Source organism: Oncorhynchus tshawytscha, linkage group LG24, assembly GCF_018296145.1.
Source record: "Oncorhynchus tshawytscha isolate Ot180627B linkage group LG24, Otsh_v2.0, whole genome shotgun sequence".
NCBI classification, from domain to species: Eukaryota; Metazoa; Chordata; class Actinopteri; order Salmoniformes; family Salmonidae; genus Oncorhynchus; species Oncorhynchus tshawytscha.
The window spans coordinates 11045794-11073360 of record NC_056452.1 but is presented as its reverse complement, the minus strand read 5'-3'; the positions used below and the strand labels follow the sequence as shown (position 1 = coordinate 11073360).

At 40.7% G+C, this 27567-nt stretch overlaps 1 protein-coding gene across 1 annotated transcript; it reads left to right on the top strand.

The window, feature by feature from the left end:
* Positions 1-233: 233 nt before the first annotated feature.
* On the top strand, positions 234-27367 carry zgc:56095 (Ferritin, lower subunit-like). The gene is made up of 5 exons (XM_024386919.2): positions 234-338; positions 18497-18600; positions 21964-22110; positions 26070-26195; positions 26492-27367. The coding sequence occupies exons 2-5, from the start codon at positions 18499-18501 to the stop codon at positions 26639-26641; spliced, it is 525 nt and encodes a 174-aa protein (XP_024242687.1). The 5' UTR covers positions 234-338; positions 18497-18498; the 3' UTR covers positions 26642-27367.
* Positions 27368-27567: the final 200 nt, after the last annotated feature.

The following is a 27567-nucleotide window of genomic DNA, read 5'->3' as shown; positions in this document are numbered from 1 at the left end:
AACGTTCCAGTTGATATTATGAGCAGTCCTGCCTTCAGTAGCCTCCACTGATATACAGTGATTTGACCTCCAAACACGTTTTAAAACCCAGATTGTATGTCACCTAATTATGAACACATATGAATCATTGTTAATGTTTAGACATGCATTTTTCATACATCATTAATAAATACAGGTTAATGACACTTTTCTACTTTTATTTTGACAATTTCTGACGTTCCGTGACCCGGAAGTACTTATTTAATGTTGTTGACGGGTCAACGTTGAAAAGTCTCTGCAAGATAGTGCAGTTTCTCAAATAAACTAACGTTTCTAGTGATTAGAAACAAAGGGAGAATGTAAGTAGAACATTCTGGTACCTCAGTATTCGATATGTCAATGCAATTAGCTGGAGGTTTACAAGTATTTGTGTGAGACATTTTTTTAAATCGTTTGCAGTGGCTAGCGAACGTTAGCTAATATTGATTTGGGTAACACCAACAACCTAGTTATGTAGCTATTGACTATCTCAAATGTGCCTTATCAGAGAACTACACCCATGTTGGTGGCCTAGCCAGTTGCTCTGCATTCCTCGTGTTTGTCTGTTAGCTAACTACCGCTAATTACGTGCTGTAACGTTAGGTCACTCTCACTGTCGTGCATATATATAGCATTCTGTTGGTGGCAAGAATTTTATATAATTTTACATTTAAAAACTCTTAAGTGTTGAACCAGGTATAGTTTTTTCTGTACCCGTTCATAAACCATGTTCAATGGAATTGGTACATCTCAAATCTCTTCCCATTTATTTTGCAACGTTTATGGCGCAGCTGTCAACATTTGTTGTCCTCAAATTAAACTATATATATATATTGAGGAGGCCAAGATGGCGGCTTGAACATATGCTCTTTTTTACCGAACTCCGCAACAAAATTCAGAAAGATTGTGGAAAAACAAGTTTACAGTCATCACTATTACTGTTTTTATTTGTTCAAGATATAATTACTTTCCTGTGACTGGCATAAGAATTTGATAATTTATTTCGGCATGACCATGCGAAGTCGTGACAAAAATAGAAAGGAAGAAGCAAGCCGTTCTATTGCTATTCAACAAGAGAGAAACGTGCTTATAGACAACTGCCATAACTACACTTGCCCTATGGATAATATCATACTTTCGAATGCTGTTGAAGATGACGAATTCCCCCCCTTTACCGGTTACTCCGTGCAAACCTCCACCCTCCAAAAACCCCAACATGAACTCTGACATCGTGGCTACCCTCTCCTTACTCATCAACTCCAGGTCTGACGCTATTGAGAAAATGGTAGGCACGACCACCATGGTTATCGAAGGCTTGAAAAAGACTGGAGTTTGTATGTGGTGAAATCAAGGATGTGGAAAAAATAATAACAATGTCTACCATAGACGTCTCACTGATCTGGAACAATACACAAGAAGATGGAACCTGAGACTGCACGGATTGCCAGAGGTGGAGAATGAGGATGTGCGAGGAGAGGCTATCTGCATCTGCCAAGAAGTTATGCCTGCAGAGAAGAACAAAGTTGGTGGTACCATGGACGTTGTGCATCGCCTCGGCAAGAAGCAACAGCAAAACAATTCAAGACCAAGGGGTATCATCATCCTCTTCATTGCCAGATTATACAAGGATGCTGTCTGGAAAGCTGATAGGAAGAACGCCTTCCTTCAAAGCCATGGTATGCGTTTCGCTGAGCATCTCAGCCCAGAGGAAATAGAAAGAAGGAACACGTTGTGGCCAAAGATCAAGAAAGTACGAAATGAGGCTTACTTCGGAGGACGACGCTTCGTCAACGGTTCAGAAACCATATTCCTCCCTAAAATCTCACCAGAAGGAACAGGTTGATGGTTTCAGCCATGGTATTCTCATTTTCCTTGTATTGTTTACTTTACCTAACAAGCATCAGGTGACAATTTTTCGGAATACTCAGGTACTTCAAGTTATTAGTTTGGTCTTGTATGACGAGAAGGCCTATTTTGTTTACAAACTTACGAAGAAGACTGAAAGTTGTATTTATTTTTTATGTATACAGTAACTATGATACTGTTTTTAAAGAGCAAACAGGTCTACTCTGACTTTACACGGTTGTTCTATTTAGTTATTAATACTTATTTCCAAGTGAAAAGGGTCTTAGAAACATGTATGTAAAACATTTTTTATTCCATTTTTTTTTATGATCAGTTTTCATATGCACTTAAAGTAGTAGGTACCCTTTTTTAATTTAAATTATTATTTTGTATTTTCTCAGAATAGTTCCTGATTCCACTAAAGAGGGTTTTTAGTCTCTTACTACAAAGAACCCTTGGTTTGGTCTTGAACATAATTTTCAGTTGAGTTGAATTTCAAAAGCCGGACAACATCTAGCTCAGAGTTTATGGAATAAGCTATTTTCACTTAGTTGACTTAAATGGTGAAGATCTCGGTTCCTTATCGCTTACGTTCACTGCTCCTACGTTTTTGACGACTCCTACTACAGTTTATACTTTATATAATCTTTGTTTTGTCTATAGTTTCTCTTAATGCTAGGGTGTTACGAAACAATGCACAAGGCCTTATTTTTATTTGCTCAACAATTTCAAACAGATTTTTGCTTTTTTCAGGAGTCTCACTCCATTTTGGCCGATGCCAACTTCTGGAGGTCACAGTGGGGCAACAATATTTGGCTTTCCCATGGATCTGAACGCACTGCTGGTGTCATTACAATGAAAAATCCCTTTGGTAATATTCTACACTCAGAATGTGACCCCTTTGGTCACTTTATTTGTCTTGTGATCAATTACAATGACATTATGCTCATTATTGTAAACTTCTACGGGTACAACACCAAACATGAGAATGATGAGTTGCTTGAATCTATAGAGAAACATATACTTCATTGGTTATCTAAATTTCAGAGTTTATTATTATTGATAGGAGGGGACTTTAACATTACTATAGATAATTCAACTGATAGATGGCCCCCAGGTAGGCCAACCAATCAGAATTTGGGTTTAATACTTTTTATGGAAAAGTTTGATCTTACTGATATATGGAGAGAGAGGTTTCCTGCTGACAGATCATTCACTTGGAGTAACAAAACAGGTTCCAGACAATCCAGAATAGATTTTTGGCTTATATCCAAATGTATTGATAGTGAGTGTGTTACTACAAGTATTTGTACTACTCCCCTCACAGACCATAGGGCCATTTACATTGATATCAAAATATTTCCCCCTGATACTAACCTTGGTAGGCCATCCTACTGGAAGCTGAATAGCTCATTATTAAATCATGATATAGTTAAGATTGAGGGTAAAGATCTGCTTTCACACTTTTGGGAAAGGGCTTGTGAAGAAAAATCTTATTGCAAGAACTGGGAGCTCTTTAAATTTGAAGTGTCCAAATACCTTAGAAAATATGGTAGTAATCTTGCTAAGACCAGAAGAGCTGAGGAGGAAAAGGTGATCATTAAGAGAACCTCCCTTTCTCAGAGGTCCCCAGCCGGCCTCTCGGGAGGAGAAGATGGAACTGATTGAGTTACAAAATAAACTGGATAATACAGTGGGGCAAAAAAGTATTTAGTCAGCCACCAATTGTGCAAGTTCTCCCACTTAAAAAGATGAGTCCTGTAATTTTCATCATAGGTACACTTCAACTATGACAGACAAAATGAGAAAAAAAATCCCCAAAATCACATTGTAGGATTTTTAATGAATTTATTTGCAAATTATGGTGGACAATAAGTACACTGCTCAAAAAAATGAATGGAACACTAAAATAACACATCCTAGATCTGAATGAATGAAATTTTCTTATTAAATACTTTTTTCTTAGTTGAATTTGCTGACAACAAAATCATGCAAATTATCAATGGAAATCAAATTTATCAACTCATGGAGGTCTGGATTTGGAGTCACACTCAAAATTAGTGGAAAACCACACTACAGGCTGATCCAACTTTGATGTTAAAACAAGTCAAAATGAGGCTCAGTAGTGTGTGTGGCCTCCACGTGCCTGTATGACCTCCCTACAACGCCTGGGCATGCTCCTGATGAGGTTGCGGATGGTCTCCTGAGGGATCTCCTCCCAGACCTGGACTAAAGCATCTGCCAACTCCTAGACAGTCTGTGGTGCAACGTGGCGTTGGTGGTTGGAGCGAGACATGATGTCCCAGATGTGCTCAATTGGATTCAGGTCTGGGGAACGGGCGGGCCAGTCCATAGCATCAATGCCCTCCTCTTGCAGGAACTGCTGACACACTCCAGCCACATGAGGTCTAGCATTGTCTTGCATTAGGCGGAACCCAGGGCCAACCGCACCAGCATATGGTCTCACAAGGGGTCTGAGGATCTCATCTCGGTACCTAATGGCAGTCAGGCTACCTCTGGCGAGCACATGGAGGGCTGTCTGGCCCCCCAAAGAAATGCCACCCCACACCATGACTGACCCACCGCCAAACCGGTCATGCTGGAGGATGTTGCAGGCAGCAGAACGTTCTCCACGGCGTCTCCAGACTGTCACGTCTGTCACATGTGCTCAGTGTGAACCTGCTTTCATCTGTGTAGAGCACAAGGCGCCAGTGGCAAATTTGCCAATCTTGGTGTTCTCTGGCATATGCCAAACGTCCTGCACGGTGTTGGGCTGTAAGCACAACCCCCACCTGTGGACGTCGGGCCCTCATACCACCCTCATGGAGTCTGTTTCTGACAGTTTGAGCAGACGCATGCACATTTGTGGCCTGCTGGAGGTCATTTTGCAGGGCTCTGGCAGTGCTCCTCCTGCTCCTCCTTGCACATAGGCGGAGGTAGCGGTCCTGCTGCTGGGTTGTTGCCCCCCTACGGCCTCCTCCACATCTCCTGGTGTACTGGCCTGTCTCCTGGTAGCGCCTCCATACTCTGGACACTATGCTGACAGACACAGCAAACCTTCTTGCCACAGCTCGCATTGATGTGTCATCCTGGATGAGCTGCGCTACCTGAGCCACTTGTGTGGGTTGTAGACTCCGTCTCATGCTACCACGAGTGAAAGCACCGCCAGCATTCAAAAGTGACCAAAACATCAGCCAGGAAGCATAGGACCTGAGAAGTGGTCTGTGGTCACCACCTGCAGAGCCCCTCCTTTATTGGGGGTTTCTTGCTAATTGCCTATAATTTCCACCTGTTGTCTATTCCATTTGCACAACAGCATGTGAAATGTATTGTCAATCAGTTTTGCTTCCTAAGTGGACAGTTTGATTTCACAGAAGTGTGATTGACTTGGAGTTACATTGTCCTGTTTAAGTGTTCCCTTTATTTTTTTGAGCAGTGTATTTGGTCACCTACAAACAAGCAAGATTTCTGTCTCTAACAGACATGTAACTTCTTCTTTAAGAGGCTCCTCTGTCCTCCACTCGTTACCTGTATTAATGGCACCTGTTTGAACATGTTATCAGTGTAAAAGACACCTGTCCACAACCTCAAACAGTCACACTCCAAACTCCACTATGGTCAAGACCAAAGAGCTGTCAAAGGACACCAGAAACAAAATTGTAGACCTGCACCAGGCTGGGAAGACTGAATCTGCAATAGGTAAGCAGCTTGGTTTGAAGAAATCAACTTTGGGAGCAATTATTAGGAAATGGAAGACATACAAGACCACTGATAATCTCCCTTGATCTGGGGCAAGATCTCACCCCGTGGGGTCAAAATGATCACAAGAACGGTGAGCAAAAATCCCAGAACCACACGGGGGGACCTAGTGAATGACCTGCAGAGAGCTGGGACCAAAGTAACAAAGCCTACCATCAGTAACGCACTACGCCGCCAGGGACTCAAATCCTGCAGTGCCAGACGTGTCTCCCTGCTTAAGCCAGTACATGTCCAGGCCCGTCTGAAGTTTGCTGGAGAGCATTTGGATGATCCAGAAGAAGATTGGGAGAATGTCATATGGTCAGATGAAACCAAAATATAACTTTTTGGTTAACTCAACTCGTTGTGTTTGGAGGACAAAGAATGCTGAGCTGCATCCAAAGAACACCATACCTACTGTGAAGCATGGGGGTGGAAACATCATGCTTTGGGGCTGTTTTTCTGCAAAGGGACCAGGACAACTGATCCGTGTAAAGGAAAGAATGAATGGGGCCATGTATTGTGAGATTTTGAGTGAAATCCATCAGCAAGGGCATTGAAGATGAAACGTGGCTGGGTCTTTCAGCATGACAATGATCCCAAACACACCGCCTGGGCAACGGAGTGGCTTCGTAAGAAGCATTAGCTTGGCCACTCCAGGACCTTGAAGTCTCCAGATCTTAACCCCATAGAAAATCTTTGGAGGGAGTTGAAAGTCCGTGTTGCCCAGCAACAGCCCCAAAACATCACTGCTCTAGATGAGATCTGCATGGAGGAATGGGCCAAAATACCAGCAACAGTGTGTGAAAACCTTGTGAAGACTTACAGAAAACATTTGACCTCTGTCATTGCCAACAAAGGGTATATAACAAAGTATTGACAAACTTTTTCTTATTGACAAAATACTTATTTTCCACCATAATTTGCAAATAAATTCATTAAAAATCCTACAATGTGATTTTCTGGATTTTTTTTTCTTCTCATTTTGTCTGTCATAGTTGAAGTGTACCTATGATGAAAATTATAGGCCTCATCTTTTTAAGTGGGAGAACATGCACAATTGTTGGCTTACTAAATACTTTTTTGCCCCTGTGTGTGTGTGTGTGTGTGTGTGTGTGTGTGTGTATTTTATTTATATATATATATATATTAAAAGCAGAAGGAGCCTTTTTATTAGATCTCTGAAGAAATGGATTGAGGGAGAACAGAATTCATCCTATTTCTTTAGACTTCAGAAATTTCACTCTACAAATAAACACTATCCATAAGTTAAACATTGGTGTTATTACAGATGACCAAAATTAATCGCTAAATACTGTAGCAATTTTTACAGAAAATTGTATAGCTCTACGTACTGTCAGGAATCCACAGATATGATTTTTGACTCCACTGAATAATGTTCACTATATCAGTGATATAGAATCTAAACAGTGTGAACCCATCAAAGTTGAGGAGATTATAGTCTATCAAACATCTAAAGAACAATAAATCACCAGGTGTTGATGGAATTCATCAGAATTTTACAAATTATTTTCTGAACAAGTAGCTCCCTTCCTATTTGATGTTTTTAATACTCCAAAAAGACAATGTTCTCCCTCCTACAATGAGTCAGTGGTTAATAACACTGATACCTAAGCCTAAAAAAGTACTGCTCATCGATAACTGGCGTCCAATTTGTAGTCTTAATAATGACTACAAGATATTAGCCTTACTACTTGCAAAAATAATTAAAGAAGTCCTGGATGCAATCATTGATGAAACAGTCTGGCTTTTTTGAGGAACAGACATTTCTAACAATATCAGACTAGTATTAGACATACTTGACTACTCATACCTAATAACCGAGGATAGCTTCATATTTTTAGATTTTCATAAAGCATTTGACACAGTAGAGCATCAGTTCCTCTTCCACTCCCTTGAGAGACTTGGCTTTGGATTTTTTTTCTATATGGCTATTAAGACTCTCTATACAAATGGTAACAGCTCTATCAAATTAAAATATGACACCTCGCCTAGATTTGAGTTAAAGAGCAGAATTAAGCAAGGTTGTCCTATCTCCCCGTACCTGTTTTTATTAATCACACAAATTCTTTAAATAATAGTCCTGTACAAGGTATTTCCATAGCTGGTAAAGAAATTGTTATAAGCCAGCTGGCTGACGATACTACACTTTTTTTTTTCTTCTGAAAGATGCTAACCAAATACCCATATCGATCAATTTGATACAAATCCTTTTCCAAAGCGTCTGGTCTATATCTTAACATTAATAAATGTGAACTCATGCCTGTCAAAGATTGTGTGACACCTTCATATTATGGTATTCCAGTAAAAGAAGAACTTACCTATTTAGGCATAACCATTACAAAAAATCAGAAGTCTAGAGTCTTACTAAATTTTAACCCTCTTATTTTAAAAGAAATAAAAAAACAGAAGAAGCTAAATCAATGGCTACAGAGTGACTTATCTTTTAAAAGGAAGTCCTAACCAAGGCTGAAGTTATTATCTCTAGACTAACATATGGCGCTCTATCTTTTATATCTTGACAGTAAAATAAGCAAGGAGATAGACCAGATGATTTTCTACTTTCTGTGGAGAAACCATACCCATTACATTAGGAAAACTGTTGTATTGAACACTTATGAGAATGGTGGGCTGAATTTTCTGGACTTTACTACCTTAAATAATAGTTTTTAAGATCAATTGTATAAAACAATTCCTAAGAAGAGACACTTCTATGTGTAATTTTATTCCTCATGTCTTCTCTACTTTTGGTGGCCTTAACTTCATGTTGGTTTGCAATTATAATATTGACAAAGTTCCAGTGAAACTTTCTGCTTTTCATCGGCAGGTTTTCTTGTCATGGTCCTTAAAACCCTTTCATGCTTGAGTTTCAAATATCTCTAGCGGTCGCCCCAGCGTGAGTTTTTTTTTTAATGCACGTGATGTTAGCATGTTCTCTCCATTCCAGAATGTGATTGATACGTAACAGTGCATTTAATCTGCGCTGCCCTCAAACTAAAAGCACACAGCCTGTTTTTATTTATAGGCTGTTTCAACTTCAATTTCTAACAAGTTTTTATTTTTTAAGAACAGTTTGAATTTAGGTGTGTTCCACCTCATTCATTCTCATAAAAATTGTCATTTTTTAAAACTTTTTTGTGGACAATTTTTAATATTTAGGACATTTCTGACCTGGACAAAATTCCCAAGCACTTCCCAATTGTTTGTGCAGTTCAAGTCTACAGACATTTGCTCATCTCCCGTCAGAACAGGATCTGCACACGTGTTCACATTTTCCATCTGTTGCCCTCATTGCCGTCATTGTTTTCGTTACTAATAATAACTTTGGAAATGTGTGCGTTTCTATCAAAGTGAATTATTACGTTGTAATAGTTTCTGTATGTCGTTTCTATTGTAGCATACTGTATGTATAGAGCATAATATATTTGTGTATATTCTTTATAACCGCAGACACGTGAGGTAACGTTACTCATTTTATAACCTTCATGGTGTTATATTCAATCGTGCTTATGCAGCTAGCTACTTCTATCAGCCCTGTAAAACAATGCTAATTGCGTCAGAGAAGTATTATCTTGTGATGTATTTTGAAGCTACACGACCTTATGACTCCCAAGTGGCACAGCGGTCAAAGGCACAGCACATCAATGCTAGAGATGTCACTACAGACTCCCTGGTTCAAATCCATGCTGCGTTTCTATCAAAGTGTAAGTGCCTTATTATGTTAGTTTCCGTATGCCGTTTCTGCTGTAGCTCACTATGTATGGAGCATAAGATATTTGTGTATATTCTTTATAACCGCAGACACGTGAGGTAATGTTACTCATTTTATAACCTTCATGGTGTTATATTCAATCGTGCTTAGGTAGCTAGCTACATTCTTCCATTAGCTCTGTAAAACAATGCTAGTTGCATCAGAAGTATTAGCTTGTGTTGTATTTTGAAGCTACCCTGGCCTTATGACTCCCAAGTGGTGCAGCGGTCTATGCCACTGCATCTCAGTGCTAGAGGCATCACTACAGACACCCTGGTTCAAATCCAGGCTGTATCACAACTGGCTGTGATTGGGAGTCCCATAGGGCAGCGCACAATTGGCCCAGCATTGTCCGAGTCTGGCGGGTGTAGGCCATCATTGTATAGCTCTGTTCTGCCCTGCCTTGCCCCCTTGTGGAGCTCAAAAGTTAGTTTCTTACTGTTATAACTCAAATCTGTGATTTTGTCAATGCAATAAACTATTTTTTAGCAGTGTTCATTATGTTACTTATTTGTAATATTGCTATATCCTAATATTGTATTCTAATTAATATTTCCCCCTTTTATTCTGTACTTTCAGAAACCACAAACAGTATTTGCCAATATCATAACTGGAATTGGACATCTTTGGAGCTGAAGAATGAGGACAGCTTTTGTATGCTAACCTACACTCCTTAACAGTTGTACTGGATGAAAACACAGCAAGAAAACACACAGGCCAATATGTAATAGTTGTCTATTTTATTGCAGTATTGGTAGTTTGTTGTAACTTGTTGTACTAGAGGACAAAAAACTGAATATGCATAACCCATATTTAATATTCATGCAGTGACTGAACAACAACTGCATTTCCACCCCCACCTCTAAAGGGGGCAGATGCTGTGGAAGAGTGGGACTGCTGTACCAATTGTCCACGTAAGTCCCTTGCATGGTTGCTCTATGGACAGTGGAGAGGACGTCGTTTGTCATGCCACTTTACTGCCAGCTGTTGACCGTTCTCCTGGAACTCCACCTCCCCTCTCTGCATCTTCCGAAATGAGGAGCGAGATGAGGAGCCAGCATGGTCATCACCACGGACCCGGACACCCCAAGCCCCTCATAATGTTGGATGTCAGTGGTGGACCCTGTGTATACTATAATATCCTAGGCAAATCCTGTCTTCACGTCGCACATGACAAAGAACTTCACTCCAATCCTGTGCCTTTTGGCGGGAATATATTGACAGAACGCCAGCCTACCTTTCCATAACGTCAGGGACTCATCAATGCATAGGTCCTTGTATGGCACAAAGACACGACCAAATGCTGATGTCAGGCTGATAAGAACATTTCTTATTTTGTATAACGGGTCACTTAGGATGACAGTAGCATTGTTGACGAAATGCAGGCATCGCAGCAGAACTAGGAAGCAGTCTTGGGAAAAGAGGTTTGCAAAGAAGGGAGTTGCGAACATAGGATCTGTGCTCCAGTATCCTCTTAGGGAGTTCTTCTTTACTATTCCCATGAGAAGGACTGGCACCAGGAAGGTATACATTTCACAAATTGTGGTTGTCACCCATTTAGTGAGTTTCCCCCTCACTACTACTCTCTCTTCTGTAGCTCCAAGGCATAGCGATTGGTCCCCTCTACTGTTTCCCACCAACTCCTCTGTCAGAAACCACTTGAAGCACTCTGCCTCAGTTGGAAATGGCAAGGGGCGTTGCACTCCAGACTGCAAACAGCAGGGCAAGGAGGGGTGAAATGACTGGTGGCCTTCCAGCTACCACAGAACTCCTGTACTTCATCCACTGTCGGTCTGCCTCCATCACCACCAGCATCTTCAAAGGGACCTGGTACTTCGTCAGTGGACAAGGGAAATTCAGATTCAGGGTTCTCAATGGCTACAAGGTTGGGGGGCAGCTCCTTACTGTCACTGTCAGAATCTGATTCCTGACTTTCAGATTCATTGTAATAATTTTTAAAAATCTCCAGAATTTCCACATTTCTAAGTTGTCTCCTTTTCAAAGACATTGCTAATACATAAACAACAACACTGAATGGCCCAGAGTGAGATGGTACGTGGTTGACTGCCGGCACGCGCCACCTGTATCAATAAATCACTCAAAACATATTTCGTGTGGCAATTATTTGTGTATTTACTGTCTTATTCACACGTTTTCAATTCTAGGTGACAAATCATGCATATTCTGATTCTTGCATGGATTGTAATGGGCATATATTATGTGTAAAATACTTTTTTGAAGGTTGTACTGATTATGAGCTAAGCCAATTCCAGCTGTGTAGCCATGTTTGTTGACATGCAATGCATTCTGGGTTTCACGTAATCCTCTGGTTGACCAAAGATGTTATAACAAAATGAAGTGAGTAAGTGTTCACTCATTTTTTTGAGGACTTCCGGAAATTAATAGTGGGATGTGAACGCCGCTAGATGACACACACCTTCAACATGCATACTATAAACAGACCAAACTCATCTTGTCATCTTCGGTTTCTGCGAGGAAAAAATGCATGGCTGCACGCTGAAACTAATCGTCATATTATTTTCGATTTCTAGAAAGTGTTTTACCTAATTATTTCGATCAATGGTGAGCTCACCCGTGATGTGATTAATTATATATAGTAATTGCTATTAGCTAATTCATATTGTAGTTTATGTCAGCCGAGAGTTAGAAAATATGACTGCTTGTGTTGGGTCAATCTTTCCTCAGCGCTAGGACAAATGTAGCCTACATTTTTCTGGTTAGGATGATTGTGTTATGCTATAGATATTCACAGAAGTATATGAACATTGCATCCAAAAATAAGCTGCTTACATTCTGGACATTTTATTTCACCTTTATTTAACCAGGTAGGCAAGTTGAGAACAAGTTCTCATGTAACAATTGCGACCTGGCCAAGATGATAAAAGCACAACTTTGTAAGGACTGTGTTTGTGTAAATTAGTTTCTGAAAAAGTGTGGCCAGCTCAAATGCTTATTGTTGCGTCATTCGAAACTGGCCGTTCTAAATGAGTGTTCTAATCACACGGGGTGTGATCATACGCTTCAGGGACCACTGTAGAACGATCACACCTTTGTGATGGTACGTCACACCTTTGTGATGGTACGTGTGAAAGGGTTAATTTATAAGCAGAATTTTTCTCCACACATTGTTCCATATATAATCTGGATATATTGTATAAAAATTATTCTTTGTTTTTAGAATATAAGTTCTGAAATAATATCCTATTGGTGAGCCAACTGGTAAACGCAGTTGGCTCAGAATTGTTTTACTCAGTTATAAGGAATTCTTATCACTTTACAAGGTCCCTGTAACACCTAAACATTTTGCAATTGTCTTAGATGCCATTCCCTCAGGTGTTGCTTTATTATTCAGGAACGTGTCAATACCTGACCCTCAGAGCCTACCTTCTGTTGAACCTGTTGACTCATCAGTAGGAAAGATTTGTTTCTCTTTTGGTCCATTCAACAATAGGAATACGAACCTTGTTTCAGCAGGATGTTGTATCTATACCTTATGTCATGCCTTATTGGAATGGATTTATTGATAATATCTGTTGCAAAAAAGTTTGGCTGTTGCCATACACTTTAAGGAAGTTTTGTTTTTTTAAATATTCATAAATATTATCCTGCCAACCACTACATGAAGAAGTTTAAGGAAAACATCAATTCAAATTGCTCCTTTTGTAATGACCACCCAGAAACAGTGTTGCATCTTTTTTGGCGTTGTATTCATGTACGAAAACTGTGGCAAGACATCAGATTTATAATTGAATACATTCATGAGGATCTTGCACTATTGTAGAGAGATGTACTGCTTGGATTCTTTACCTATGATAGAAATAAGCTGAAACATTTTTGTCATTAATTTCAATTATTCTTTTGGCCAAATTTCATATTCACAAATGTAAATTTACAAGCAAAACACATTTTCATACCTTACAAAAAGAAAATCACATTCATCTAACAGACTCCCATCCACAGCGTTCTGTGGGGAATGTATGCCGCCGGCTATACACTCAAATCCCTGTGTACCGGTTCGTTCTCTATAGAGGCTGCAAATGCGTTGATTTACCACCTCCAACTCGATTTAATGGCAATAAGGCAGAAAAAAACGTGGGAAATATGGGCAGCAGGTAGCCTAGTGGTTAGAGCGTTGGGCCAGTAACCGAAAGGTCAGCTCGGGGATTTGGTCTAGCAACAAGGTCAAAATCTGTCATTCTACCCCTGAACAAGGTTCTTAGGCCGTCATTGTAAGTAAGAATTTGTTCTTAACTGACTTGCCAGGTTAAATTAAATTCATATTTTCTTTGTGAAACACCATTTTCCATGCTAAAGTGGCTAATGCTACTTCCTGATATTGCGCCCCATGTTGAGCCTAGGGTAAACATGTTCTACAACCTGATTGGCTGAACGCAATAGCAACATCCAGGACTAGCATTCCTAGGCATTACCCATTATCCAGTGTGGTGAATAATGTGTAATGACTTCCCGCCGTCAAATTGAGTTCTAGGAGAAAGTCATCAGATTTGCAGCCTGAATGGAGAATGCTTTAGGTACGAACCGGTCCACAGGGATACATGTACTAGCCGGCTGCATGCATTCCCTTCGGGTGGTAAGATGGAAGGCCTCAATGTGGCCATCTGCCGGCCTTTGGACTAACTAGGTGACAAAGGTCCAAATGGATAGTGTAATTTCAGTGTAGTAACAAACCCCCACCTCTCAACAATGGGACCCCAAACTGTTCACACATCTTGTTGGTTGATTTTTGTTGTTGCGGTTTCAAAGCTCATTTCCTGCAGTTCTACACATCTTGCCATGGGGCAGACAGAACATTTAGCCATTTTAAAGCAAAATTTCTGCAATTCTAACATTTCCTGACATTTTTTGTGTATTGAGATACTTGAGTAAAAAAATGAAAAATAATCAATTGGGGCTCCTGGGTATGTAACTTGGCCATGAGAACTACAAGATTTGGATAGCAGCTTAGCCTAAATTACCTACCTAGATAACATGGCTTAGTGGATCAATTGGACATTTCTGACCGGTTATAATCAGCTCTGTTAGTGAATGACAAAAAAAATTAAAACTGCCCACCAAAGGTTTTTCTTTTTTTTGTTGTCTGGACCCACGGTCCGTATTGTCCCTGTTCTGGGTCTGAATACGAATTGCAGTCCACCTATCAGAGTATGTATGTAAACAGAGCGAGATTCCCAAAGGCTGGAGCGTCGGCCTTCTCGCCCGCTCCAGTAGCACCCACTTCATGAGCTCAAGGCATGCCCAGCATGCATTTGTAGTCTACTTGTGTGCTGCAATAGCCCCTTGCTTTAGCTACTTTAGTTTGCTAAATATTTTCATAAAATAAACTGTTATAACACAGGTGCAAATCAAGGTGACTTACAAAGATGAAGCCCAAGGGAGGGAGTGCAGTGATGTGTTCACAACTAAAGGATATACAACTAGAGGATATTCTTCGCTGCTGGCCTGCTCTCCGGGCACTATCGCATGAACCTGAAGCCACAGACTGCTTCAGTTTTTAAAAATGTATTAGTAAAAAGGCACTAAGTATTTTTTTTACATTTGTATCAGTCACAGCCTATTTGCACAATTTATAGACTATAATGATTAAATACAATGAAATGTTTAAATGCTGCGTGCTTTGTCCCTACCGACCCGTTGTGTTGCACTCGCAAATGCTTCACAATGTATTTCTTTGTAGGTTATAGCCTTGGAATAATATAGCCTAAACTCATTTTTGTTCCTTCCTAGGCTCCCTCTCTGGCTCCTGACCTATTTAGTGTTTGTATGCTGTTTAATATGACATGTAGCCTATTTGAAATGATGAGCGCTTCTTACATCCACCTTTTTCATGTTTATTAACATACTTTTCATTCAAATCATATGGTTTGGTTTCAATACTTCAAAACGAATTGGTAGGTCCAGCTAGTCACAAAAATAGTTGGGTGTTGGTTAAATTGTGATTTTAATGAATGGAGCAAATTTGGAGTGGCAGTTTTTTTCTTTGAGCGCTGATCGGTTGGAAAGGACATGGAGCACCCAATTTTTATGTATATATTTGTAATAATAATTACAACAATACTGAATGAACAATGAACACTTAACTTAATAAACTCACAAAAAAAATATTGGCCCTTTTTCAGGACCCTGTCTTTCAAATATAATTTGTAAAATTCAAATAACTTTACAGATCTTCATTGTAAAGGGTTATAACACTGTTTCCCATGCTTGTTCAATGAACCATAAACAATTAATGAACATGCACCTGTGGAACGGTTGTTAACTGTGACCTTAATAGCCTACCGTCTGTAAGCTGTTGTGAAAACTTTCTAGACTCTATAAAACACCAAAAGAAAGATGCCCAGGGTCCCTGCTCATCTGCGTGAACATGCCTTAGGCATGCTGCAAGGAGGCATGAGGACTACAGATGTGGCCAGGGCAATAAATTGTAATGTCCGTTCTGTGAGACGCCTTAGACAGCACTACACGGAGACAGGACGGACAGCTGATCGTCCTTGCAGTGGCAGACCACGTGTAACAACTTACTTAATGCAGCTGGTGGCCACACCAGATACTGACTTACTTTTTATTTTGGACCCCCTTTGTTCAGGGACACATTATTCCATTTGTTAGTCACATGTCTGTGGAACTTGTTCAGTTTGTCTCAGTTGTTGAATCTTATGTTCATATGAATATTTACACATGTTAAGTTTGCTGAAAATAAACGCAGCTGACAGTGAGAGGACATTTCTTTTTTTGCTGAGTTTATATAAATAAAATCTATTTAGTCTCAATAAATAATGAAACATGTTCAATTTGGTTTAAATATTGCAAAAACACAGTGTTGGAGAAGTAAATGTGCCATGTAAAAAAGCTAACGTTTAAGTTCCTTGCTCAGTACATGAGAACATATGAAAGCTGGTGGTTCAATATTCCCCGTTAAGAAGTTTTAGGTTGTAGTTATTGTAGGAATTATGACTCGTCGACTATTTCTCTCTATACCATTTGTATTTCATATACCTTTTGACTATTGGATGTTCTTATAGGCACTTTAGTATTGCCAGCCGCAAACGCAGTAAAGTACGGTTTGAATGAATACTTACGAGCCTGCTGCTGTCTACCACCGCTCAGTCAGACTGCTCTATCAAATATCAAATCATAGACTTAATTATAATATAATAAACACAGAAATACGAGCCTTTGGTCATTAATATGGTCAAATTCGGAAACTAGAATTTCGAAAACCAAACGTTTATTCTTTCAGTGAAATACAGAACCGTTCCGTATTTTATCGAACAGCTGTCAACCCTAAGTCTAAATATTGCTGTTACATTGCACAACCTTCAATGTTATGTCATCTTAACTACACATGGTTGATGATATTACTAGGTTAACTAGTGATTATGTGAAGTTTTTTTTTTTTTTTTTTAATTATAAGAAGTTTAATGTTAGCCAGCAACTTACCTTGGCTCCTTGCAGCCACAATGCCCTTTGACGCTGCACTCGCGTAACAGGTGGGCAGCTTGCCACGCCGTTTCCTCGTGGATTGCAATGTAATCGGCCATAATCGGCAACCAAAAAGGCTGATTACCGATTGTTATGAAACCTTGATATCGGCCCTAATTAATCGGTCGACCTCTATTTCCAACCGTGCAACTCTGCTCACATACTCTGCCACCTATTTAGTATGGCTTCCGTTAGACAGTGTCAGCTGTGTCTGCCACCTTAGCTGAATAAAACCTTGAATTTGATCTCCCTTTACTCCACGACACATGATATGCAGGATTTCCGTTAGCCGGTAATAGCCGATAAATAAAATGGGCAAAATAATGCTTTTTAGCCTATTCATTGATTTTTAAATAACAGTTGATGGAAATATATTTCCCTGGGCATGCTTATTGGTCTATAGGTAAATTTGCGTAATTTAGCAGAATTCAATTGGTAGGTGTGTATTGTGTTAATATGTTTATCACGCATACAGACACTATGAGTGGACAATCTGTCAGACAGCGCGAGAGCTGCTGCTGGAGTGAAATGTGCTTTTATAAGTCCAATCTTTGCGTAACAATTTGAAATGCTATCGTGTGTTAAACAGTTATGATGGCCTCGATTAAAAAGGGCTAGGCCTACTAAATTTGCTATTCAAGTGCATATACTAGTCATATTAGCAATCCAAGCTAGTTGTTGCATCTTTAGATCGCCCCTCTTTCTACATTTCTAACGGATCTTTTCATCTCTTTCACATGAAAGGTTAAATAAAATAAAAAATAAAACCGCTCGCAAAGCGGTGCGCTTTTGACAAGTGTTTTCCCGCCAGTTGCATTATGGAACAAATATTTGCACGTAGCCTACTGCCTGTGCACATTGCTGCGCTTATAATGTGAATAAATAATAGTTTATCAACATTTAAGCTAAATGTGCTCATCTGTTGCATAATCCTCAGTGCTTTTATCGTCCCATAACTGTCCCAGAGTCTGTTTGGAATAGGCTATTTCTTTCTTGCACAGAACTACAAGCTGACGAATAGAATGTCAACTTTTCTACTATAGGGGATATTAGATTTACATAGGCTAGTGATTTTGCTGTTCATTTCTAGTCTTGTTGGCTGAGGAAAAGTAAATGTGTCAGTTCTTCTAACATTGTCAAAGTGAGCATTGGAATTCGGTAAGAAGGATGCACCCCGTTGCGTCCTTGAATTGCATGTTCTGTTAAGATGAATAACCATAATCTAATGTGATTTGTCATTTTGAGTACCCTTGGTGCAACCCTAATCAGGTTATGCACCAAATGCATATGGGTCCAGTAAACTCCTCAAATGTCCATTAAATGAAAATGCTGCCGGTGAAATGGCGCCACATTTTTCTAAATGCTAGGGCTGCCAAGCACGGACACAGCTTTATGTAGACATGAGTTATAATAGCTATGATTTTATAACTTCAAAGACTAAGCTTTTTAAAAATGATTTACTTAGAATTCCTGCCTTTGTTTCATTGCAGAAAATAAAGTTACTAGTAATGGTGTGGTTTTGTAAATGATTCAATATATATTCCATATCAGTGGCCTATTGCTTTCTTTTAATTAATTTCATATCTTTTTTTGCCATTTCAGAGATGCAGTCGCAGGTAAATCACAACTTCCACCCAGAGAGTGAGGTGAACATCAACAAGCTGGTGAACATCAAGCTGACTGCATCCTACACCTACCTCTCCCTGGTATGGTCTACATAATATGTACAGTGCATTCTGAAAGTATTCAGACCCCTTCACTTTTTCCACATTTGTTACGTTATAGCCTTATTCTAAAACTGATTAAATGAACATTTTCCTTGTCAGTCTACACACACAATAAATACCCCATTATAACAAAACGAAAACAGGTTTTTGAGAAATGTTTGCAAATATCTTATGTAAAAGGTTTTTTATTTTATTCTTAAGTATTCAGACCCTTTGCTATGGGACTTGAAATGGAGCTCAGGTGCCTTTCTGTTTCCATTGATCATCCTTGAGATGTTTCTACAAATTGATTGGGGTCCACCCGTGGTAAATTCAATTAATTGTACATGATTTGGAAAGGCACACACCTGTCTATAAGATCCCACAGTTGTCAGAGCAAAGACCAAGCCGTGAGGTCAAAGGAATTGTCCGTAGAGCTATGAGACAGGATTGTTTTCGAGGCACAGATCTGGGGAAAGGGTACCAAAAACAAAACTGAGTGTAACAGTATAACTTTAGACCGTCCCCTCGCCCATACCCGGGCGCGAACCAGGGACCCTCTGCACACATCAACAACAGTCACCCACGAAGCATCGTTACCCATCGCTTCACAAAAGCCGCGGCCCTTGCATTCATTGAAGTGGGTCTAGGGTGTCAGGTAGGGTGGAGGTTATATGGTTCTTGACTACTCTCTCAAAGCACTTCATGATGACGGAAGTGTGTGCTACGGGGCGGTAGTCATTTAGCTCAGTTACCTTAGCTTTCTTGGGAACAGGAAAAATGTGGCCCTCTTGAAGCATGTGGAAACAGCAGACTGGGATAAGGATTGATTGAAAATGTCCGTAAACACACCAGCCACTGGTCTGCGCATGCTCTGAGGACGCAGCCTTGCGAGGGTTAACACGTTTAAATGTTTTACTCACGTTGGCTGCATTGCGACTCTACTTTGTCTCTATACTGACGCTTAGCTTGTTTGATTGCCTTGCAGAGGGAATAGCTACACTGTCTGTATTCGGTCGTGTTTCCGGTCACCTTGCTCTGCTTTAAAAGCAGTGGTTCGCGCTTTCAGTTTTGCGCGAATGCTGCCATCAATCCACGGTTTCTGGTTGGGGAATGTTTTAATAGACACTGTGGGTACAACATCACTGATGCACTTGCTAATAAACTTGCTCACGGAATCAGCGTATTCATCAATGTTGTTGTTCAATGCTATGTGGAACATATCCCAGTCCACTTGATCGAAGCAATCGTGAAGTGTGGAATCCAATTGGTCAGACCAGTGTTGAACAGACCTGAGCGCGGGTGCTTCCTGTATTAGTTTGTGTCTATAGGCTGGGAGCAACAAAATGGAGTCGTGGTCAGCTTTTCCGAAAGGAGGGCGGGGGAGGGCCTTATATGCATCGCGGAAGTTAGAATAACAATGATCCAGGGTTTTGCCAGCCTGGGTTGCGCAATCGATATGCTGATAGTATTTAGGGAGCCTTGTTTTCAGATTAGCCTTGTTAAAATCCCCAGCTACAATAAATTCAGCCTCAGGATATGTGGTTTCCAGTTTACATAGAGTCGAATGAAGTTCTTTCAGGGCCGTCTGTGTCTGCTTGGGGGGGAATATATACACGACTGTGATTATGATCGAAGAGAATTCTCTTGGTAGATAATGCGGTCGGCATTTGATTGTGAGGAATTCTAAGTCAGGTGAACAAAAGGACTTGGGTTCCTGTATGTTGTTATGATCACACCATGTCTCGTTAATCATAAGGCATACCGCTCTTCTTACCAGAGAGATGCTTGTTTCTGTCGGTGCGATGCGTGAAGAAACCAGGTGGCTGTACCGACTCCGATAGCGTGTCTCGAGTGAGCCATGTTTCCGTGAAACAAAGAACGTTACAGTCTCTGATGTCTCTCTGGAAGGTAACCCTTGCTCGGATTTCGTCTACCTTGTTGTCAAGAGACTGGACATTGGCGAGTAGTATGCTCGGGAGTGGTGTGCGATGTACCTGTCTACGGAGCTTGACTAGAAGACCGCGCCATCTGCCCCTTCTATGGCGCCGTTGTTTTGGGTCGCTGGCTGGGATCCGATCCATTGTCCTGGGTGGTGGGCCAAACAGAGGATCCGCTTCGGGACAGTTGTATTCCTGGTCGTAATGTTGGTGAGTTGATGTTGCTCTTATATCCAATAGTTCCTCCCGACTGTATGTCATAAAACCTAAGATAAAAAAAATAAAAAATACTGCACAGTTTCCTAGGGAACGCGAAGCGAGGCGGGCATCTCTGTCGGCGCCGGAAGTAACATTATTACTATTGTGTGTAGACTGAGGGGGACACCCCCAATTTAATCCATTTTAGAATAAGGCTAACAACAAAATGTGGAAAAAGTGAAGGCGTCTGAATACTTTCTGAATGCACAGAGTATACAAAACATTAAGGATATCTGCTCTTTCCATGACAGACTGACCAGGTCAAAGTGATGATCCCTTTGATGTGACTTGTTAAATACACTTCAATCAGTTTAGATGAAGGGGAGGAGACAGGTTATAGAAGGATTTCTAAGCCTTGAGACATGGATTGTGTGTGCCATTCAGTGGGTGAATGGGCAAGACAAAAAATGTAAACCCCTCTGAACTAGGTATGATGGTAGGTGCCAGGCACACCGGTTTGTGTCAAGAACTGCATTGCTGCTGGGTTTTTCACACAGTTTCCTGTGTGTATCAAGAATGGTCCACCACCCAAAGGACATCCAGCCAACTTGACACAACTGTGGGAAGCATTGGTGTCAACATGAGCCAGCATCCCTGTGGAACGCTTTCGACCATGCCCCGATTAATTGAGGCTGTTCTGATGGCAAGGGGGGTGCACAATTCAATATTAGGAAAGCGTTCCTAATGTTTGGTATAATCAGTTTATATCTTTATTTTAATTTATTACCCCCTTTTCTCCCCATATTCGTGGTATCCAATTGTCTCATCGCTGCAACTCCCGTACGAACTCGGGAGAGGCGAAGGTCGAGAGCCGTTTGTCCTCCGAAACACAACCCGCTCTGTCGCGGCTGGCAGCGAAAGAGCCTGGACTCAAACCCAGAATCTCTAGTGGCACATTTAGCACTGTAGTGCCATAGACCACTGCGCCACTCAGGAGGCTGTACTCAGTGTATATCTAGCCCCTTATCTGCGCTAGCTTACTCCGATAGGGCCCTCTCTCCTAAATGTTCTTTCTTATTCTTCCCTCTCCATGTTATTTTCATGTGTTTAGTTCTTTGACTGGCACTGGCTATTTTCTACTCTGTGGTCCACCATGTTATAAAAACGTGATCTGTTGATACTGGCCTGTTTTTTATCTAATATGTATTTCTCTGTTCTCGCCCAGGGGATGTATTTCGACAGGGACGATGTGGCTTTGCGCAGCTTCTCTAGTTTTTTCTTGGAGCGCTCTGTGAAGGAGAGAGAGCAGGCAGAAAAATTGCTGGAATACCAGAATATGAGAGGCGGTCGCATTCTCCTTCAACCCATCGCTGTAAGTTACTATTTCTCCCCGGTTAACCACAAAACATGCTCACTCTTATTTTGCTTATAAGGCCTTTGTACGTGAGATTGGCAGCTGATTTTCCTGTCCTAGAATTGCCCTCTCCCATTATCCAAATTCTCCATTTTTGTTTTGTTTTCCCAGGTTTTGTTTTTTTGGGGTGGGGGGTTTGCTCTCAATCACTTTTTTTTTTAAACATCCAACTTAGTTATTTTTCTAAGTCTACAGGAAAGATTAAATCACATCAGGAATAAATAAATAAAAATGTGGTTACCCTTTAAATGCAACGCCCACCAGCCAGAGACCATTGTTCGGTTACCTGTGTTTCTGTAGCACTCTTGTGATTGCAGGGTTTGCAGAACAAATGCCCACTGAATTGATGCAAACAATCATGATATCCTTAGTTAACATTTAATTGGTACGATTTTTAGGAAAGCCTTTCCATCTGCCAGTGGACAGTTATCATTATCGCTAATGGCTAGGCAAAGCATAGACTAGGCATATGCGCACACAACACACACAGACTGCATTCCTGTGCCATTTCAGAAAGTTGCAGAAAAAAATGAATTGCATGCATTTCATTCCCTATGAGTCCCACGTTAATGCTGGTGTGATTCTTACTAATAACCCCTTTTAAACATCTTCTGCATCCATTGGTACCAACCATTAGTGTGTGTAAATAACGGGGGCTGAGCTAGAGTGGTATTAATGAGACAAGGACTCAAGTCCAATGGTTTGAGCTTTTAATAGTTTGTATCGGTCTATGGAAAGCTGAGACTCTCAAACACGCACATGTAACATGTTTTGCTCGTTTCTGGTGCGTTCACAAGCTATGCGAGTCATTAAGATCATATGAAATCCAAGGACATAGTGTCTAATACTGTAATAAGCTCACTTAGTTGCTGTCAAACTCCACACAGTTGTCACTGACTAGTTGCATATTAATTTCCCACGGAGCAAACCATTTCTGTACATACAGCACTCCTATACATTTATTTTTATTGGATTTTTGCTTTGGCAGACTTATTTGACATATGTCAATAAAAACTCATGAATGCAACTGTTTGTCAAATTGTTTTGTGTTCTACTTGTAGCCTTGGTTGTCCTGAAAATAAATGTTAAAACACTTCATTGTGAGGCTAAATATAAGTGCTGGACATGCAAATAAATGAGTCGGATAAATCAAAAGCTGATTTTCGCTCGGTCTTGAGCAAATTAATGATTTTTATTTTTTTACATACATTTAGTTGATTTCCTAAGTTGAATATTGTCAAATTCCCTCAATGCACATTTCACTCTTGAACGTTGCAAGCCCTCTTATCAGGGGAGCCATTTCCGGTGTGTTGCCAAAGGGAGGAGATCTTGTTAAATATGGATCAAATTTGTTAAAATTACTAAATGACATTCGCAGAATTTAAAAGTTACAGCTATACACTTGTGAGAAATGTTAAAACTAGTGTTTCAACATATAGTATAACCAGTACAAAGATGATGCTAGCTAGCCATCTTCTTCAATAGACTTGACTGGTTAGCTAGCTAGAAGCAGAGCTTTCTGGCTAATATAGACTAACATTGTTTTACAAAGAAATAGGTCTATGTACTTGTCATGTTAGTTGAAGCTAACATTAGTTTACCACATTATTGCTTGCTAAGGTGTATTTGGTTGGTTTTGCTATCTAGCAAGCCGAGATCTCATTGCATAAATTGATAATCCAATGTTTTGAAAAGCCCCCGTCCAGTACATAGCGCACTGTTTGACGAAAGAAGACGTGACTTAAGAGTGAGCCAGAGATCCAGAAAAACCTGTACCTAACCATCCGCTGGCCTTCACAGATTTTGCCGTTATGCTCCTGAAGTTGCCGGTGATAGGCTACACCAGGTGTTGGCAACCTTTTTCAACTGGAATGCCAATTTATCTTACCATTTCTACCGATCTGCGTGCCAGCTATGGTATTTATGTATTGGTGCATCTCAAAATCATTCATGTGGTTAATCAAAGTTTTTTTTTATGCACAACAACAAGATCAACAACTAATGCTAGCAGAGCAAGATGAGCTAAAATCTAACGAAGTAACATTAGATAAACCCTCTCAAACTGTTTCAGCTAGTTGGGTGTCAAAATTGCACTGATAAACAATGGGGAATTGTAGATTACTCATCCTTCTGCAGCTTGCAAGATAAAGTTGGCTAGCTAGCTACATCCATACACAAATGAGAGAACACCTCACACGGACCATTTGACTCACCCTAGCAGGGCTGGTTAGCTAGGCTGTTTGCATGTTATCTAGAGGGTTCGTGACTAACTTAGTTTTTTTTGCCTACGTTTACTGACACACATATTCAGCCGATTCGTAAATTCCTCAGTTATTCTGCACTAGCACATTCAGACGAGTGCTTTGAAATCGGAGTAGATAGCCAGTGTGAATTTGCGAACCAAATGGCACCTGCATCTCTAGCTGTGTATAGCCACCGAAAAACAATGAGGGGAAAAAGTCAGTCACTCCTCTCATGACATCTTCCTAGCAGCTAGCTAGCGAACGTTAGGCTGTGTTTTTAGCTTGCTACATAAATAGATATACGTTAGCCTATTAGCAATGTTATGGCTGTTTTGTGATTATTGCCCTTGCTAGTTTGATTGTATTAACATTCCCAGCCTTAGTTACATTTGTCTGTTTTTGTCCAAAATATTGAGTCACCGAAAATTAAACTGCATCCCGAATGGAGGCAGCAAATAATGTACTAGGCCAGCTGGGATTTACAACCTTATAGCAATATCTTTTGGACTACCAAGAAATGTATTGGTGAATTATATTAATCATGCATTGAGCTGCAACAATGCCTTAATGTATGTCATAGAATGTTGAGTCAAATACAACTTATTTTTGGCCTCCCAGGTGGCGCAGTGGTTTAAGGCACTGCACCGCAGCGCTAGCTGTGCCACCAGAGACTCTGGGTTCGCGCCCAGGCTCTGTCGCAGCCGGCCGCGACTGGAAGGTCTGTGGGGCGACGTGGGCCTAGCGTCGTCCTTGTCTCGCACCAGCAACTCCTGTGGCGGGCTGGGCACAGTGCCCAGCACCAAGGTCGCCAGGTGCACGGTGTTTCCTCCGACACATTGGTGCGGCTGGCTTCCGGGTTGCATGCGCGCTGTGTTAAGAAGCAGTGCGGCTTGGTTGGGTTGTGTTTCGGAGGATGCATGACTTTCGTCCTTCGTCTCTCCCAAGCCCATACGGGAGTAGCGATGAGACAAGATAGTAACTACTAATAATTGGATACTACGAAATTGGGGAGAAAAAGGGGGTAATAAAAAAAACTACTTATTTTTAAAAACCTCTTAATTAAGTTGGTAGCATAAACTGGGAATTTGATATTTTTTGACTGATTTATGATTCTGTTTTTCATATGTAGTTAAAACGCTGTCAGTTCCACTTTAAGAAAGAAGGCCCGAGGGTGTGTGGAAATGATAGCTAACCAGCCATGTTATTTCAATGAAAAATTTGCTAGCTTTGTAGCGGTAATACTATGTGCAAACACTTTGTTTAAAATTCTTCATCCAATTGTCTCATCAACATCCTGCTCCAACTTACAAATTATGTGAATGTAATTTTAACTAATTTGATCCATATTTAGCAACATCTCCCTCCCTGAGTTAGCGAAGCATAGTGACCGGCCAGAAGTCAAGCGGAAATGAAACCCCCAATATGGAATGTGGGAGGTGCTAGAATGCATTGACTGTATTCCGCGGATTTGTCAGGCCCCTACATGCAGTTGTGATAGCCAAGTCACTGTGCCTGTTTGACTACATTGTAGGCGAACTATGAAGTATCACTAATCTACAAATAACCTTGCGTGATGTATCCCAAATACCTACTCTATGTGATCTAGATTAGCGGTTTTGGGCCTCGCCTTGCTCAAACTGATTCCTTCATATGCGCGGTCTGTCTCTGTTTCAGAAACCCAGCAGGGAGGACTGGCGAGGTGGCCTGGATGCCATCACCTTCTCCCTGGAGTTTCAGAAAACCCTCAACACGTCCCTCCTCGAGGTGCACCGTGGTGCCAACACTCACACTGACCCCCATGTAAATCCATGATAATTATCCCATTGTGATTAACTGTTATGCATATTTTAATGGGTGTTCGGTGTTATTAGATCAGATGTATTTGATAGCTATGTATAACTGAATCTCATAACATCTATGTTGGTCTGTTAGTGATTTGAACAGATCAAAAAATGAAAAGGAGGAACAGAGAAAGTTGAAAGAATACCTGCAGAAAGCATGTGGCCTCCGCTGCAGTATGCATCTATCTCTATGACGTCAATGCTGTGCTGTCTGTTGCAACCGGGCATAACAATACAACTTTACTTCCTCTTTAGCTGTGTGACTTCCTAGAGCAGCACTTCCTGTCCGACAGCCATGACACCATCAAGAAGCTGGGTGACCATCTGGGCAGCCTGACCCGCCTCACTTCCTCTGAGACCCATGGCTCCATGGGAGAATACCTGTTTGACAAACACACCCTGTAAGACTCACAGCAAGAAGAGAGCACAGCGTTCACACAGGGACTGGAGTCTGGAGAGTTGTCCTTTCTAACTGTGCATGCATTTCCGTTACAAGTAGCACTAAAGTGGGATTTAGCAATAGAACCACATACCTCTTACAGTACGTACAGAAAACAATGCAAGACCATGGAACAGTTGAATACCTCAACACCCGTTTACCACTTCTGATGTGAACAGTGGTTACCACTGACAAACAAAAAGGTGTAATGGGTTCGCACTCAAAGATATGTCGCATAAAGCTTACTATTCAATTTTTCTAAATGATTTTCACCGCATCAGGGATAGCGTACAAAGACATTTTTGCTTTACATCCTTCAGTGTGTAGGTACAATTGTATTTTAATTCGAAACCACATTTTTAGAGAACAACCGATGAGCAGCAGGTACTTCTGATCAGGGTTGCCACTCATCTGCCAATCAGGTATGTGTCTTTTCTGGCCTACCTGTATACAAATTAGTCACAGAGTAATACAGAATTATAGGGTATGGGAGTAGTCACGAAGGGCGACCGCCCCAGGTGTCCGTTCACCTAAACAACTCTGGTGCTATAAGTCAACTTGGTTTCTGACATAGAGTTGAAGCATTCCAAGCATTCCAGCAGTAAATATGCTTCATTGTGTTGTGCATTCCTACATACAGTGGGGCAAAAAAGTATTTAGTCAGCCACCAATTGTGCAAGTTCTCCCACTTAAAAAGATGAGAGAGGCCTGTAATTTTCATCATAGGTACACTTCAACTATGACAGACAAAATGAGGGGGAAAAATCCAGAAAATCACATTGTCAGATTTTTTATGAATTTATTTGCAAATTATGGTGGAAAATAAGTATTTGGTCACCTACAAACAGGCAAGATTTCTGGCTCTCACAGACCAGTAACTTCTTTAAGAGGC

Excerpts from the sequence above, each read along its gene's own strand:
- zgc:56095 (XM_024386919.2), top strand. The coding sequence starts at position 18,499 with ATGCAGTCGCAGGTAAATCACAACTTCCACCCAGAGAGTGAGGTGAAC. Across the intron at positions 22,111-26,069 it reads TTCTCCTTCAACCCATCGCT|AAACCCAGCAGGGAGGACTG; the intron begins GTAAGTTACTAT and ends TCTCTGTTTCAG. Across the intron at positions 26,196-26,491 it reads ACACTCACACTGACCCCCAT|CTGTGTGACTTCCTAGAGCA; the intron begins GTAAATCCATGA and ends CTTCCTCTTTAG.